At 47.4% G+C, this 15,228-nt stretch overlaps 1 protein-coding gene across 5 annotated transcripts in view; it reads left to right on the forward strand.

The window, feature by feature from the left end:
* MYO7B (myosin VIIB) overlaps positions 1 to 15,228 on the forward strand; it is a 79,600-nt gene that overhangs the window by 39,929 nt on the left and 24,443 nt on the right. For all 5 annotated transcript variants that reach the window (XR_004380909.1, XM_032843206.1, XM_032843207.1 and 2 more), the window contains 8 exons: positions 991 to 1,143; positions 1,841 to 1,939; positions 3,807 to 3,901; positions 9,336 to 9,420; positions 10,965 to 11,183; positions 12,318 to 12,488; positions 13,305 to 13,514; positions 13,638 to 13,805. Coding sequence is in view for 4 of the 5 variants with exons in the window: in XM_032843206.1 (XP_032699097.1) it covers positions 991 to 1,143; positions 1,841 to 1,939; positions 3,807 to 3,901; positions 9,336 to 9,420; positions 10,965 to 11,183; positions 12,318 to 12,488; positions 13,305 to 13,514; positions 13,638 to 13,805 (1,200 nt within the window). In the remaining variant the exon portion in view is untranslated. The remainder of the gene's footprint in view (positions 1 to 990; positions 1,144 to 1,840; positions 1,940 to 3,806; positions 3,902 to 9,335; positions 9,421 to 10,964; positions 11,184 to 12,317; positions 12,489 to 13,304; positions 13,515 to 13,637; positions 13,806 to 15,228) is intronic.

Below are 15,228 nucleotides of genomic sequence, written 5' to 3' on the forward strand. Positions count from 1 at the left end.
GAGGGGAGGGGGCAGAGGGGAGGGGAGGGGAGGGGGCAGAGGGGAGGAGAGGGGAGGGGGCAGAGGGGAGGGGAGGGGAGGGGAGGGGAGGGAGGAGGGAAGCGGGAGCAGGCTGGCAAGCTCAGTGTTTAAACCTGGCTCAGTCACTTGGGACTGTTGGCCCTGAGCCTCAGGTATCTGTTTTTAAACTGGAGCTAAGTACTCCACCAGGTAGGGCTGTTGTAAAGATTAAATGAGAAACACTGAGCCCACAGGAAATGCTCAATAAATTGGAACCAATTAGTTGCCAAAGACTAAATGCCATAAGCAGTTGTTTCTGTGGCTCTCAGTGTTTCCAGGTGGGTAACTGGCTCCTGGTGGAGCTCCAGATTTGAAGGTGTGCCCCTAGTTACCAGACATTCCTGGCTCGGAGGTTGAGAGGAGGTTCGCTAGAGAGTCTGGGACCCTGGCTGAGTCCCCATACCCCTGTGAAAAGCGTCAGGCCCAAAGTCCCGTAGGCCACGCCCGTCTTTGGGTGGGAGGGGGAGGGGGAGAGAGACAAAGCTAGAATAGTTTCTGACTCCAGGTGGGAAATGTATTCCTCCATTCCGCTAAACTGTGGGAAGCAGAAGGATGCTGGAACTGCTGCAGGGGTGCGCACTCCAACACAGGCAAGGCCAGGAGGAAACATTTAACATGACAAATGCAAATGACTTTTATATTCATAGCACTTTGCTTATCCTGAGAATGAGGGAAGTATTTAGTGTTCTTGTGGATGTCACAGTTTGTATGTTATCAACTTTTATCTCCTCAGAAACACTTTCAGGACTTTTCAGTGACTTCAGACCAAATACCTCTCTCTTCAAAAGAGACTTTTGTCAAACCAAGCATTGTTGAGTTGTCTCGAATCGGGGGATGGCTGCAGGGCTGGCGTTGGGCGGGCTGCCCTCGCAGACGTGGCCACCACGTTCCAGGGCTCAGAGAGCGGGCCTCCCACTTTTGCCCCCACAGCTCTTCAACCGGGAGCTGTGCATCCGGCAACTGCGCTACTCCGGCATGATGGAGACTGTGCACATCCGCAAGTCGGGCTTCCCCCTCCGGTACACGTTCCAGGAGTTCTCACAGAGATTCGGCGTGGTGTTGCCCAGCTCTGTGCGCTTGCAGGTGCCTGTTGCCCTCTGCCTCAGCACACTGGCCCTAAGAGGCAGTAGTGGTCACCCTCAGAACCCCTGCCACCTCCAGGTTACCCCAACCTTCAGTCCCAAGGGGGTCCTGGAGCTGCCCTCCTGAGGCTAAGGGCCCCTTCCCAGACTCCAAGCTTTGCAATGACCCTTGCTCCTCCCTTCCTCTTACCTCCTCCTGCCCCAGGTCTCACTCCCTGGGTGTCCTGGAAGTGAGGGAGCCTCTAGAGGCTCACATGGTCACACTCACTGGATGAGGCCAGCGGCTGGATATGTTGGTTCTTGGAGGTGTCTGCGATTTAAATCACATGGTAGCAAACTGGGGAGATGATGTGTGGCTGGATTGCTATTTGGGACAGGAGGTCCTTCCCATCCTTCCTCAAATATCAACCATCCTGAATTTTGGACTGCCCAAGTACCCAACAGCCACACTGAGTCTCCAGGCCTGTAAAGCATGGTGGCCTTGATGTTCCAGGTCCTGGGTACTCCCTTGGGCCCCATCCTTATTTGGAAGTGCCTGAGCCTGTGTCCTTGCTAAGCAACACTGACAGTGAAGCCCAAGAGAGAAGGAAGACTTGAATCCCAGAAAGCCTTTGAGAAGGGACCCTCCACCCCCCACCTGGGTGGGGTTGGGGGGCTGCTCCAACTCCTCTGAGTCACTCCTGTCTTCTCTTTGGCAGCTTCAAGACAAAGCTCGCCAGATGACTCTGCACATTGCTGAAATGTGGCTGGGAACAGACAAAGAGTGGAAAGTGGGAAAGACCAAAATCTTCCTGAAGGTGAGCTTCAGAATATGCTGGTCCTCAGTCTCCTCCTTGGGGCTGTTCCCATGCCCACCAGGTAGCATCCCCTCATCCACCCTGAGCCAATGCCATGGAAGACTGCTCCAGGTTTGGCCCCCACCATGAGGCATCCCCGTTGTAGAAAGCCATGCTGGAGCCATGCAGGGGTCAGGCAGGAAGGAAGGCAGGGGGAGTGTGGGGAGGGCTCAGCCCAGCCTGCAGAAGTCCAGGAGGCTTCTCAGAGTGGGGCATCTAAGGCCAGACCTGAGGATAAGGAGGAGCTGCTGCAAGCCACCAAGCAGAAGCAAGAAGGAGCTCAGGGTAGGCTCCCACAGTCCCTGAGAATAGGCCTCCTTCTCTGTGCCAGGAGCCGGACCAGGGAAGTCAGACTGGGGGAAGCTCCACCTCTTTAGAGCCCCGGGGAGCTAGTGCTTCAGTGGAAGGAATCCATTTGCTGATTCCCCCTCACCCCAGAAGAGCTTGTCCTTGGGCAGGCGTGTGCAGGCAGCACCACCCACCTCCTACCTCCACCTCTCACAACTTACAGGGAGGCCCAAGTCACACAGAAACAGCTTGTGGCTGACAGCCTCTAGCCCCTGAACCTGACCTTTGGGCCCTCCAGGACCACAGGTTTGGTCAAGAGCGACCGAGGAGAGGAACTCCACATTCGCTAGCCTTGTAAGCTGTGGGTGGGTGAGCAAAGAGAGAAAGAGGAGGGAGAAGAGAAGATCAGTGCCAGAAGCATGCTCTGCCAGCCACCCAAGCCCCACCCCATCCCTACCACCCCTTCCTAAGTCCTCCACTCCCTCTACTTCCACACAGAGTCTGCTTACCCAGCCTCTCTGTTCCCAGAGGGACCTCCCTGCCCTGACCCTCTAGTCAGTCCATCTGTTCATCTGTCCATGCATCAGCCAGGCCTGTGCTGGGGCTCTGGACTTAGACAAGAAGGAAAAGGCAGAAGGGCTTCAGATTCCACTGGGGAAGTGAGGCTGGCAGAGGGAAGACATGGGAGAATTCCCAGGGTGCTGTACAGGAAGCTGGGACAGACGTTGAGGGCACAGGGGGGAGGTCAGTGTGGGCAGGTGGTCAAGGAAGGCAGGAGGAGAGTGCCCATTGCTTCACTTCTCTCCTTCCCTGGCTGCTTCTTGAGGCCACCATCAGAGGTCTGATGTAGTTCTCTGTCCCCTGTGCCCACCTGGGAAGAGGCTCAGTGCTTGCCTAATGCAAGACTGATGGAGGTGGGAGAGGCCACCAAGCTCCTGCCTCTCCTCACCACTCACCAAAGGACCAAGCTGCTTTCTTTTCTACAAAGATGGTCCTTTTCCTACAGGGACTAGCATGGCAATCCCAAGGAAACAGCAATCCAGGTGAAGTACAAAGGGAGGCCAGAGAAAGTCACAGCTCACGGGCAAATGGGGCTCATCAGCTCACTTTGAATCTTACTTAAAGCTTGGGGAAAATATATTTCTATTGAAACAAGCATGAATCTGTACTACAAGTTGAGTGATATTTCACATGAATTTTGGAAAATGAAACACACCTTCAGGGAAAATTTGCCCCCTTGTTACCTAAGAAGTACCAAGTAGAATTAACAAGAAGAAGTTATTTCTACTCCAGAGTAGAAATAAATTTGCCAGATTGAATAAACAAGAAGAAAGAACTAAAATGGGAAGTTCTTGTATTGAGAACTAGGGGTGTTGTTACAGCTCCTGTGTCTGAGCCACATCAGGATCAATCTGAGGGCCCCTTCCCCTTCTCGCCCTCCTGGGAGCACATATGCTCCTTCTGGAGCTAGGGTCCTGGCCCCGGGTAGGGTGTGCAGATGAGTGGAGGCAGCTACATGCTGGGATCTCCTCTGTTCCAGGATAACCAGGACACTCTGCTGGAGGTACAAAGGAGCCAGGCCCTGGACAAGGCAGCAGTCAACATCCAGAGAGTCGTACGAGGCTACAAATGGAGGTGCTGGCCCTCCCCAACCCCCTCCCAACCCACACACCCACATCTATACATGGGCTTGTTTGCCACATGTATATATCCTCTTTGGTGAAACATCTGTGCTTGTTGTTTGCCCAGTTTCTGATTGGATTCTTTGTTGAGTTTTGAGAATTACTTATGTATTTCAGATACTAGTCCTTCTTGGATGTGTGGTTTGCAAATATCTCCTCTCAGTCTATAGTTTTTCCTTAAGTTCTCTTAAGAGAGTTTTTGCAGGGCAAAATTTTTAGTTTTGATGGAGTCCAGTTTATCCAATTTCCCTTCAGGGAGCATGCTTTTGGTGTCACATCTAAGATCTTTGCCTGAAGGTTTTCTCCAGTCTTTTTTCTAGAAGGTTCTATAGTTTTACAGTTTGCATTTAGGTCTATTTTCATTTTGAGTTAAATCTTGTCCAGCATGTGAGACTTAGGCTATGGTTCTTTTTAAAAGTTTTCCCCAGTGGATGTTGCTCCAGCATCATTCATTGGAAAGCCCATCCTTCTTTCAATGAATTGATTTTATACTTGTGTCCAAAACCAGTTGGGCATATGTGCAGGTCTGTTTCTGCATTCTCTGTTCTGTCCCATTGATCCATGTATCTGTTCCTCTGGCAGTACCACACTGTCTTGTTGACTGTAGTTACATAGTAAGTCTTCAAATTATATAGACTGATTCCTCGTACCTTCTTTTTTCAAAATTGTTTTAGCTGTTCTGGGTCCTTTGCCTTTCTATATACATCTTAGAAAGATCTTATCTATACCTACAAAAAATTCTTGCTGGAATTTTGGTAGTAATTAATGTTATATATCAATTTGAGGAGAATTGACATCTCCTATGTTAAGTTCCCTAACCCGTGAATTCCATTTATTTAGATCTTCTTTGATGTCTTTCACCAATGTTTTTTAGTTTCTGGTATACATGTTCTGTATGTGTCTTGGTTTTTTTTTTTGAGACATTATAGATTGGGGGTTTTTTGAGACATTATAAATGGTATTGTATTTTTAATTTTGGCATTGATATGTTCACAGCTAGTCTAAAAATATTATTGATCTGCATGTGTTGACTTTGTTTCCTACAACCACTTACTTTTTATGGATTTCTTGAAATTTTCTATGTAGATAATTACATTATCTGTGAATAGGGACACTCTTACTTCCTTCTTTCCAATCTTTATGTCTTTTATTTACTTTTCTGCTTTATTGCACTGGCCTGAACCTCCAGTATCATAAGAGTGGTAAGAGCAGACAACTTTGCTTTGTTTCAGATCTTGGGGGAAAGCACTCAGTCTTTAACCACTAAGTATAATGTTAGCTGTAGGTTTTTTGGTAACTGTCCTTTATCAACTTGAAGAAGTTTCCTGTTTTGGGGAGTTTTTCTCAGAAATGGGTATTGAATTTTATTTTAAAGAAAGTTTGTATTAGTTGATATGATCATGTGATTTTTTTCTTCTTTAGCCTTTTAACCCACTTTTATTTTTTAAGATATTATTTATTTATTTGACAGAGAGAGATCACAAGTAGGCAGAGAGGCAGGCAGAGAGAGAGAGAGGAGGAAGCAGGCTCCCAGCCGAGCAGAGAGCCCGATGTGGGGCTCAATCCCAGGACCCTGGGATCATGACCTGAGCTGAAGGCAGAGGCTTTAACCCACTGAGCCACCCAGGTGCCCCTTGTTTAGCCTTTTAATATGGTGGATTACATTGATCAATTTTTGAATCTTGGACCAGCTTTTCATCCCTAGAGTAAGCCCTACGTGGTCATAGTATATAGTTCTTTTTATATATTCCTGAATGCTATTTGCTAACATTTTTGTTATGAATTTTTACATCTATATTTATGAGATCTATAGTTTTCCTTTTATTCGTATGTAATGTCTCTGTCTGGTTTTGATATCAGAGTAACATTAACCTCATAAAATCAATTAGGTAGTGTTTCCTTCTCTTGTATTTCATGGAAGAGATTGTGCGGAATTGATGTGAATTCTTCTTTGAATGTTTGCTAGAATTCTCCAGTGGAACCATCTAGGCCTGAAGACTTCTTTCTGGGGAGTTTTTAATTGTAAATTCCTTAATAGTTAAAGGGCAATCAAAAGTATCTATTTCATATTAAATGACTTGTGGTAATTTGTGCTTTTTGAGAAATTAGTCCATTTCATCTTAGTTGTCAAATTTATATGTATAGAGTTATTTGTAGTATTCTATAATTATCATTTCAATGTCTGCAGAATCTATGATGATACCCCGTGTTTCATTCCTGATATTGACAATTTGTGTATTTTTTTCTTTATTTTGCTAGACGTTTGTCAATTTTATTGATCTTTTCAAAGAACGAGCTTCTGATCTCATTGTTTTCTCTATTGCTTTTCTTTCTTTCTGTTTTCAATTACAATGATTTCTGCTTTTTATATTGTCTCTTTTCTTCTAGCTTCAGGTGTATTTTACTCTGTTTTTTTAGATTATTAAGGTGGGAACATAGATAATTGATTCAAAACCTTCCCTCTATTCTAGTATAAAATGCTACAAATCTCCTCAGCACTGCTTTAGTTATGTCTCATTCATTTTGATATATTGTTCTTTCTTTTTTTTTTAATGTTCTTTCATTTTTATTCAGTTCATTTTTAAAACAATTTCCTTTGAGACTTTCTTTTTGGCCCATGTGTTACTTAAAAGTACGTTGTTTAGTTTCTAAATGTTTGGAAATTTTCCTGTTATCATACTATTATTGATATCTAGTTTGATTCCATTGTGGTTAGAAAAACACTCTGTATGAGCTTAATTATTTTAATGTGTTGATATCTCCCTTATGGCTCAGGATATGAACTATGGTGTTATATATTCTAAGAGCGCTTGAAAAGGATAGATATTCTGCTCTTTGGTGGAATGTTCTAAAAGTGTCAGTTAGATCTTTGTTGATAGTGATATTGAATTTTATATTCTTGCTAATTTTTGTTTCCTAGTTGTTCTACCAATTATTGAGAAAAAGGTATTGAAGTCTCTAAGCATAATTGTGGATTTTCCCTTTTTTTTTTTTTAAGATTTTATTTATTTATTTGACAGAAAGAGAGAGATCACAAATAGGCAGAGTGGCAGGGAGAGGGGGAGGGGGAAGCAGGCTCCCTGATGAGCAGAGAGCTGATCCCAGGACCCTGGGATCATGACCTGAGCCGGAGGCAGAGGCCTAACCCACTGAGCCACCCAGGCGCCCCAGATTTTCCCATTTTTCATTTTAGTTCTACCATGTTTTGCTTCATATATTTTTCAGTTGTGTTGTTTAGTACATAAACATTTAGGATTGCTATATCTTCTTAGTGGATTTATCCTTTTATCATCATGCTATGTCCCCCTTTGTCTCTGGTTATTTTCTTTGCTCTAAAGTCCACTTTCTCTGAAAATAATACAGCCACTCCTGTTTTATTTTGGTTACTATTTACAGAATGGCAACAGAGTTGATATATATTTTTCATCCTTTTACTTTCAACCTGTATTTCAATTGAGTTTCTAATAGAACAGCCCATTACTGCCAAGTGGTGATGGAAATCCAGGATTCCCCAGGGGTCTCCACTGACACGGGGCTTATTACTACTCATCAAGGGTGGCTTCCCACTCAGCGTTCTATGACATGACCCTGGCAAGGGCAGAAATCTAGGCTCCCTACTTGGTATTTTTTGGCGTAAGTGGGGCTGGGGCTACAGTTGTTTTGTGGCTTTTCACTGAAATAGAATGGTTTTTATTTAAAAGTTTTCTGTCTTGGGGCGCCTGGGTGGCTCAGTGGGTTAAAGCCTCTGCTTTCGGCTCAGGTCATGATCCCAGGGTCCTGGGATTGAGCCCCGCATCGGGCTCTCTGCTCAGCGGGGAGCCTGCTTCTTCCTCTCTCTCTGCCTGCTTCTCTGCCTACTTGTGATCTCTCTCTGTCAAATAAATAAATAAAATCTTTAAAAAAAAAAAAAAGTTTTCTGTCTTGCTAAGTTGCCCCTTCCCTGATCCTTCTGGTAGAAAGAGAAGGCTTTCCTTGGGGCTTTTTGATCTGTCTCCATTGTCATTTCTGAATTACTGACTTCGTCAGCTCCTGCTCTGGGGAATATGAGGTAAAGAGAAAACCCAGAGAAGTTACCATTGTGTCACTCCTTGGATCTGAGATCCTTAACTGGCCTGCTTTCTTCTCTCCACATTTCAGTCTTCTTATATTTGTTTTATATAAATGTACAGGGTTTTTAGTTGTAGTCCGCAGGAGAAATAGGAAAAAGTATGTCTACTCCATCTTCCCAGAAGTGATCATCATTGATAATTGATAGTGTTCTTGTTCTTCTGGACAATACAATTAGATAAGAATAGTAAAGAAAAGATAAAAAATTAGGGTTTCTCAACTTCAACTCTGTTGACATTTTGGATTAGATAAATCTTTGTTGTGAGGGCTGTCAGGGGCATAATGGGATGTTTAGCATTCCTGGCCTCTACTCAGGAGATGCCAGAGGCACCCTCCTCCCCCTCGCCCCAGTCATAGCAACCCAAAATATCTCTAGACATTGCCAAATGTGCTGGGGAGGGGCAAAATTACCCCCATTTGAGAACCACTAGTATAAGTATTAGAAAGGAAACAGATTATCTTTATTTTAGATAATTATTTACTTCAGCCTCATATTAGAATCACCTAGGGAGATATTTATACTCTATGTGCCTGTATACCAAAAAATATTAGATAGGTAAACAGATAGATATTCTCAAGACCCATCAGCAAAGATTCTGACTTAATTAAACTGGGTAGGACCTAGGCATCAATAAATATTGAAGTTCCCCAGATGGTTTTTAATATAGTTGAGATCTACTGTCTTAAGCCTAAGAAAATATCCTGAGAAATTATTAAAAGTGCTAAGGAAACTCAGATAAGTATGAGATAAAGGATACTTCTATATGCACCAAGCTCACTTCCCCAGAGGTCAGGTTTCAGGTTACCCTCTCCCTATTCAGCCCACTTTCCACCGTACAGAGGGGTACCCAGGCTACCAGGGCCTCGGAGGTTGCCCTCTTGCTTTGACCTGCCTCCAGAGACGAGTTCTGGCCTGGGATTCTGACCTGGTTCCCAGCAGACACCTGGGCTACTGGCCAGAGTATCAGGAGAAGTCTGGCAAGGAGTAAAAAGTTAGAAATGAGTTTTATCCTTTCGTAGACCTTTGCAAAAAGTGAGGAAAAACTTCCTGATTGCTCTAAAAACTAGACTGTCCTAAGTCACAAATTTGAGTAGTTGGCAATATTTTAAGTTCTTAACATGTGTGTCTTTGGCTTATAAAAGCTTCTGGGAAAGAAATAATGTAAGTATTCATTTTCCCTGGCATTTCATTATCCCTCTTCCCTTCAAATCATTTTTCCCCTAAAGGCTTTGAAATGTCTGAGGTTGTTGCACGCACATTCCTGCATTTTCCCTTCTAGGAAGGAGTTCCTGAGGCAGAGGCGGGCAGCTGTGACCCTCCAGGCTGGATGGAGAGCCCACTACAACAGGCGGAACTTCAAGCAGGTGAGAGAACTCACTAGAGAGGCTGCTCCACTGAAAGTTTGTTCATGTGAATATGAGAGCTCAGGCAGGGAGGATCCCATCACTGACTTGCTACAACAGACTTCAGATTGTTTCCTCAGTGCTCCACACACTCCCTGTTTAGCATCATTTCAGGTCACATGGTTTGTGGGCTTCAGTGTGTTCTCTTACAGAATTTTGTGTGTCTCTAGAGCTAGAATGAGGTAGCCTGTTCTAAAATCACATCGTGATTGTCTTTTCTCAATTTGCCGGCAGCAAAGTAGGTTGATGGATTATTCTTTGTTTCGAGCTCTTCTAATTTTCTTCTTAACCACAGTCACTGCTAGTGAGTGCCTGCTCAGTAAAAGAACCAGAGCAACCTTAACCACACCCTGCTGGGCCTCACCTGACCGCGTGACTTTGTCAAGGATATGACTGTGGTTGGGACATGCAGTGGTGACATCAACAAACCAGGGCCAGGAAACCAGGCTCAAGGAACCAGGACAAGATGAGCTATGAGAAGCTAGAGTTCTGTGGAGGAAAGTGAAGACCCCTGGTTACTGGACTGTGCAATGATGCTTTGGGGGCAGAGAAATACCAAGAGGAGCCTCTGAGGGTCCAGACAGGAGAGGCTGGAGGGCAGGGAACAGGGGAACAGCAACAAGATGCACATCTTTGCATTTTGAAATTTGACCCCAGGCCTGCCCATGTACTGTGCTCACAAAGCATGTAATGGCAGCTGACATGGATGGAAAAGCTACTTAGAACCATTGCTTTGCATGCATTGTTTTATTTATTTTTAAACCGACCCCATGTGTCAAGAAACTGAGGCATAGAGAGATTAAATAATTTTCCCAGGAGCACACAGTGAGTAAACAGTAGAGCTGGGGTTTGGATGCAGGTCTGTGAAACTTCCAAGCTTGGAAGATGAAGCATGACCCCCACACACCTGGCACCCATTGGGTTGGTCTTTAAGAAGCGAGCAAGACTCTTCCAGGGGCTCAGGGACTACTGTGCACCAAAGCATGTTTGCAGCATAGAAATGGGTATTTATCAATTTATTATTTCCTCTTAATTTTAAAGATCCCAGAGATTAGCTTAATGAAGCCAGCCATAGGCCTCCACACAGGTACCCTAGCTTCTGACAGTTTGGCTGGACTTAGCTTTAGGTGTGATAAGCAAGTCCCCTGGAATCCCATTACTCATGTGACCTCCAAACCAATTCTGTAATCACTGACCACCAGAAGAGCACTTTATTGTCTATGCTGTTTAACAATACTTATTTAACACTTATTTGCATACCAAGGACTGTTCTAAGTGCTTTGCAAGTAATAACTCACTTAATATGCTTATGCTTGTAGGTGCATAAAATTTTAGCACTAGCCTTTTGCCAAAAAGCAGATAACTGTGAAGTTTATTTGTAAGGTCTCCTGGGGCGTATGACTTGCCTCTCTTTCTCTCTGTCCCTTTGGGAAGGCTTTCTCCCTGCTCTTTGCCCTGCTGGGCCCAGGCCTCCTTTTGAGCCTCTGTCCCTCCTGTGTCCACAGATCCTCCTGGGTTTTGAGCGCCTGCAGGCCATTGCCCGGAGCCAGCTGCTGGCAAAGCAGTACCAGACCATGCGGCAAAGGATGGTCCAGCTGCAGGCGCTGTGCAGGGGCTACCTTGTGCGTCAGCAAGTCCAGGCCAAGAGGAGGGCAGTGGTGGTCATACAGGCGCATGCCAGGGGCATGGCTGCCCGGCGGAACTTCCGGCAGCAGAAAGCCAATGTAGGTAATCGGTGCACTCTTAGGACGGTGAGGGCTGACTGGGGCCCATAGCAGGAGGCAGTCAGGAGGGATGAGCAGCAACATCGAGCTCTCACCAGACACTCCTATCCCCTCCATGTCCAGAGTTATTGCTGCAGCAGGTCCTCACGCCATTTGGGACACCTAGGTCACCCCCAGGAGCATGAAGGATTGGCATAGAAAAGGCATCATGTCAGCAGGATGGTCTTATACCTGGTGCTCGCTTCAGCAGCACATATAATAATATACCTGGAACCTGGAAATTGAGACCCTTGATCTCCTCCTTTTAGCCCTGGGGACAGTTTCTCAGCAGGACTGGTCCCTCCCTGAATGACACAGGAAGCCAGGGCCAGATGAGCTGTAGGCGACCACAGCTCCGTGGAGGAGGGCAAAGGCCCCTGGTTGACTGGGCCATGGCATGACATTTCTGGGTTAGAGAAATTCCAAGAGGGGCCTTGGAGTGTCTGGGCAGGAGAGGCTGATGGGCAGGGAGCAGGGGAGCGGCACAAGGTACACATCCCTGCCTTTTGAAATTTCACCCTTGAGATCCCCTTTCCTCCAACGGGCACCTGAGAGTCAACCTCTTTCCTCAGTACTTGCTTATTTGGAAACTGTGATAAGGAAAAGGCTAGGATGAAGTCTACGCCTGCTCTAGAGATGAAAGTTGGGTCTGCTGAGCACATTACTAGTGCGTGCAGTGGTCAGGACAAGTAAGACAACAGACCCTCAGACATGGCACAGCAGGCTTCTGCTCCCATGTAGCGCCAGACACACCACAGATCAGCCTCACCTGTGCGTTAGTTAGTACAGGCCCAGGGATCTGTCCTAGTGGAGCCTTGAATGAAGGGACCAGGTGGGCAGCTAGGTTCTAGGGGTCCCTAGGGCTTGAGGCAATAGCTCAGGGACCATTTCAGGCAGCCTTACTTCTCTGGACCTCTGATTCTCCATGGGAAACAAAAAGCCCAGGGTGGTTCATCTCTAGTCATACTAGCTATTAAATTCTAGGATTTTAGAGGTAAACTTACTGATTTGAACAAATGACGTCAGGAGGAGGTCAGTGAGGTGCTTGCATCTGCTGGCCCTGTGGTGACCTTGCTCCATGGGGTGTATGCACAGGGGCCTCTGGTCATCCCAGCTGAAGAGCAGAAGAGCCCAAGTGCTCTCCCCACCAGGAAGCGGAAGTCAATCTATGACACCATCACGGACACAGAGATGGTGGAGCAAGTGTTCGGTTTCCTCCCTTCCATGATCGGTGGGCAGGAGGGCCCGGCCCCACAGCGCTTTGAGGTAAGATGGGCCCTGTCATTCAGGGGTCTGGCCTGGCAGGGGATGTGAGGATGCTGCTCAGTCCCTGACTGCGGTCAGCCTCCAGGCTCACGGAGAAGCCAAGACTCAGCTAGGGGAACTGGCAGAAGACACGGTGAAGTGTGTTCTGTTGGCCTGGTGACCAAGCAAAGAAAAGGGGAGCATGAGTTTCTGTGTGAAGATCCTTCCAAATTAAGCAAGTTTCTTACCTAGGAGACTTCCTAGAACCTTTAACATGCAAATGCTTTGGGGCTTTCAACCAGGCAGCATCTCCCACCCTGTATTTGACCCCCTCTCTCAGAGCACCCTGTAGCTGCTGCTCTGCAGACTGTAACCTGGGGGCTGATGAACACTGAAAACTAATGAGCACTGGCAGCGGTGTCTGGGGCAGGGGAGGGGTAGCGGGGGGAGGGGAGGGCAGGAGGGGAGCAGGTCCCCAGAGCTCTTGCCACACTCACCTCTGGGCCCTGAGACCCAGTGAACTAGGTACCCCCACCACTGCCCCTCCAGGGCTCATGCCTTTCCCCTAAGCATGTACACACACACACACATACACCAGGCTGCACAGTTGGGGCAGCTGAGACCACTTCTGCAGGAGGAGAAGCCCAGCAGGGGCCCACTGATGATGTGAGGCGGTAGAAAAGGTCTTAGACACGAGGGGGGAGTGGTTCCTGCTGTACCCAGCCTATAATCAGACAGACCTAGCTTGGGGCTCCCTGGCCCCCAGAGAGGCACACCCTGCCAGCTAGCATCTGAAGGGACAGCTGACCTCTGGCCTTCCCTCTCACTGGCACACAGGACCTGGAGACGGAGACCCAGAAGCTGCCCGAGGTTGACCTGGACGCGGTCCCCATGGTGGAGGAACCGGAGGACGATACGGACGGCCTGGCCAAATACACCTTCCCCAAGTTTGCTGCAACCTACTTCCAGAAATCAGCCAGCCACACACACATCCGGCGGCCCCTCCGATACCCGCTGCTCTACCACGAGGATGATGCCGACTGCTCGGTACCCAGTGGCTCTCTGGTTTCTAGTGGCTCAGGCCACTCCCTGCTTCGGAGGCAATGAGGAAGGGGAGGGGTCTCTGTGGGCCCTTCATTCTAGCCGAGCCCTCGGTCTCCCTTCCCACAGGCCGCCCTGGCCGTGTGGAGCATCATCCTGAGGTTCATGGGGGACCTTCCGGAGCCAGTGCTTTTCACCATGAACAGCCTGCGTGGGGGCTCAGTGATGCGGCAGATCCACGACACCCTGGGCAAAGAGAACAGCACCCAGTCTCCACAGCTCCACAGATCCACACAGGTGCGAGGTGTGAGGGGGTGGGGCAGGGCAGAGCCCAGGTGACCCCCTGGCCCCAGGCACCGTGGAAGCTGCTCTGGAAGTGGGCAAGACATGGAGTGAGTGTCATCCACTGAACCCTTGACTTGAGCTCAGGACCTCCTGAGCTTGACACCCAGGAGTCCTGAGTGATACAGTCTGTACTGAAAAGGGCCATCCAGGCTCTGGGTCTTGGGTTTGACGTGAACAGGGTTCAAACACACAGAGCAGTGGTAACAACTGGTGGTGTTACTGATGAACAGCGTGCTGTCTGCCAGTTGTTCCTCTTCAGTTAATCCCCGGGGGAGCCAACCCTATGATGTAGGGATTAGTGAGTTTATTACAGCGAAAGAAACCAAGAAGTGAAGACACTTGTGCCCAGATCACAGTGAGTATGTGTGACAGAACTGGGCTTTGAATCCATTTTAGTGAATTCAAAGACCAAGTTCTTGACCTGTGGTCTATCCTGCCCTCTGATGGAAGGGTCATTCACATCCACTTTTGGTCAGAAGTCCTTCCCAAGGCCTCAGTTGCATGATGTAATCTTAATGGAACTCACCAAGAATAGTTCAAAGGAATTACACAGCAGTGACAGCACTGGGACCCGCCAGCAGCAGGAGCCCCAGGACGGCCTATAATTCTGACAGTTCCAGTGTGGCGGGGTTTTCCCCACACCAAGCAATTCTCCAGCCCCAGCTGGGTGTGCCATAATTCCACTCAAGTGGGATGCTATCAACCTGCGGCAGTGTCAGATCCTGGTTTAAGGGTTCAGTCCTGCAAGACCACCCCCATCTTCAGATACCAGTCACAAGTCTGGGTTGCCACCTGTGCTTCTAACCCACACACTACAAGTCAGGGGTTCCCGTGACCCCCTTTTTGGGTTTGATTAATTTGTTAGAGCACTCACAGAATTCAGGGAAATACTTTTTACTAGATTACCAGTTTATTATAGAAGGACATAAACCAAGAACAACGAGATGGAAGAGATGAAAAGGGCAAGGATTGGGCAGAGGGTGGAGCTTGCATGATCTCTCCCAGCTTTCCACTCTCCCCAAATTCCCATGCGTTTACCAACCCAAAGCTTTCTGAATTCATCCTTTAGGGTTTTTAAGGAGGCCTCATTACTAAGAGGCATGAAGAATAAATCATTGGCTCCTGGTGATCAAACTCAATCACCAGCCCCTCTGCACTCTCCGGAGGTGGAGGTGGGAGGGAGGGGACAGAAAGTTCCAGTCCCCCAATCACTGTTGGTTCAACTGACCACCAATCCCCATCCTTTGGTGTTTAGGAAAGTTGGTCCATTAACATAACAAAAGACGCCTTTGTTGCAAGAAATACCAAGGGTTTCAGGAGCTCCACGCAGGAATGGGGATGACGACCAAATACATATTTCTTACTATAAATCATG

This window comes from Lontra canadensis, unplaced genomic scaffold (genome assembly GCF_010015895.1).
Source record: "Lontra canadensis isolate GAN:19392208 unplaced genomic scaffold, GSC_riverotter_1.0 scaffold136, whole genome shotgun sequence".
Classification (NCBI taxonomy): domain Eukaryota; kingdom Metazoa; phylum Chordata; class Mammalia; order Carnivora; family Mustelidae; genus Lontra; species Lontra canadensis.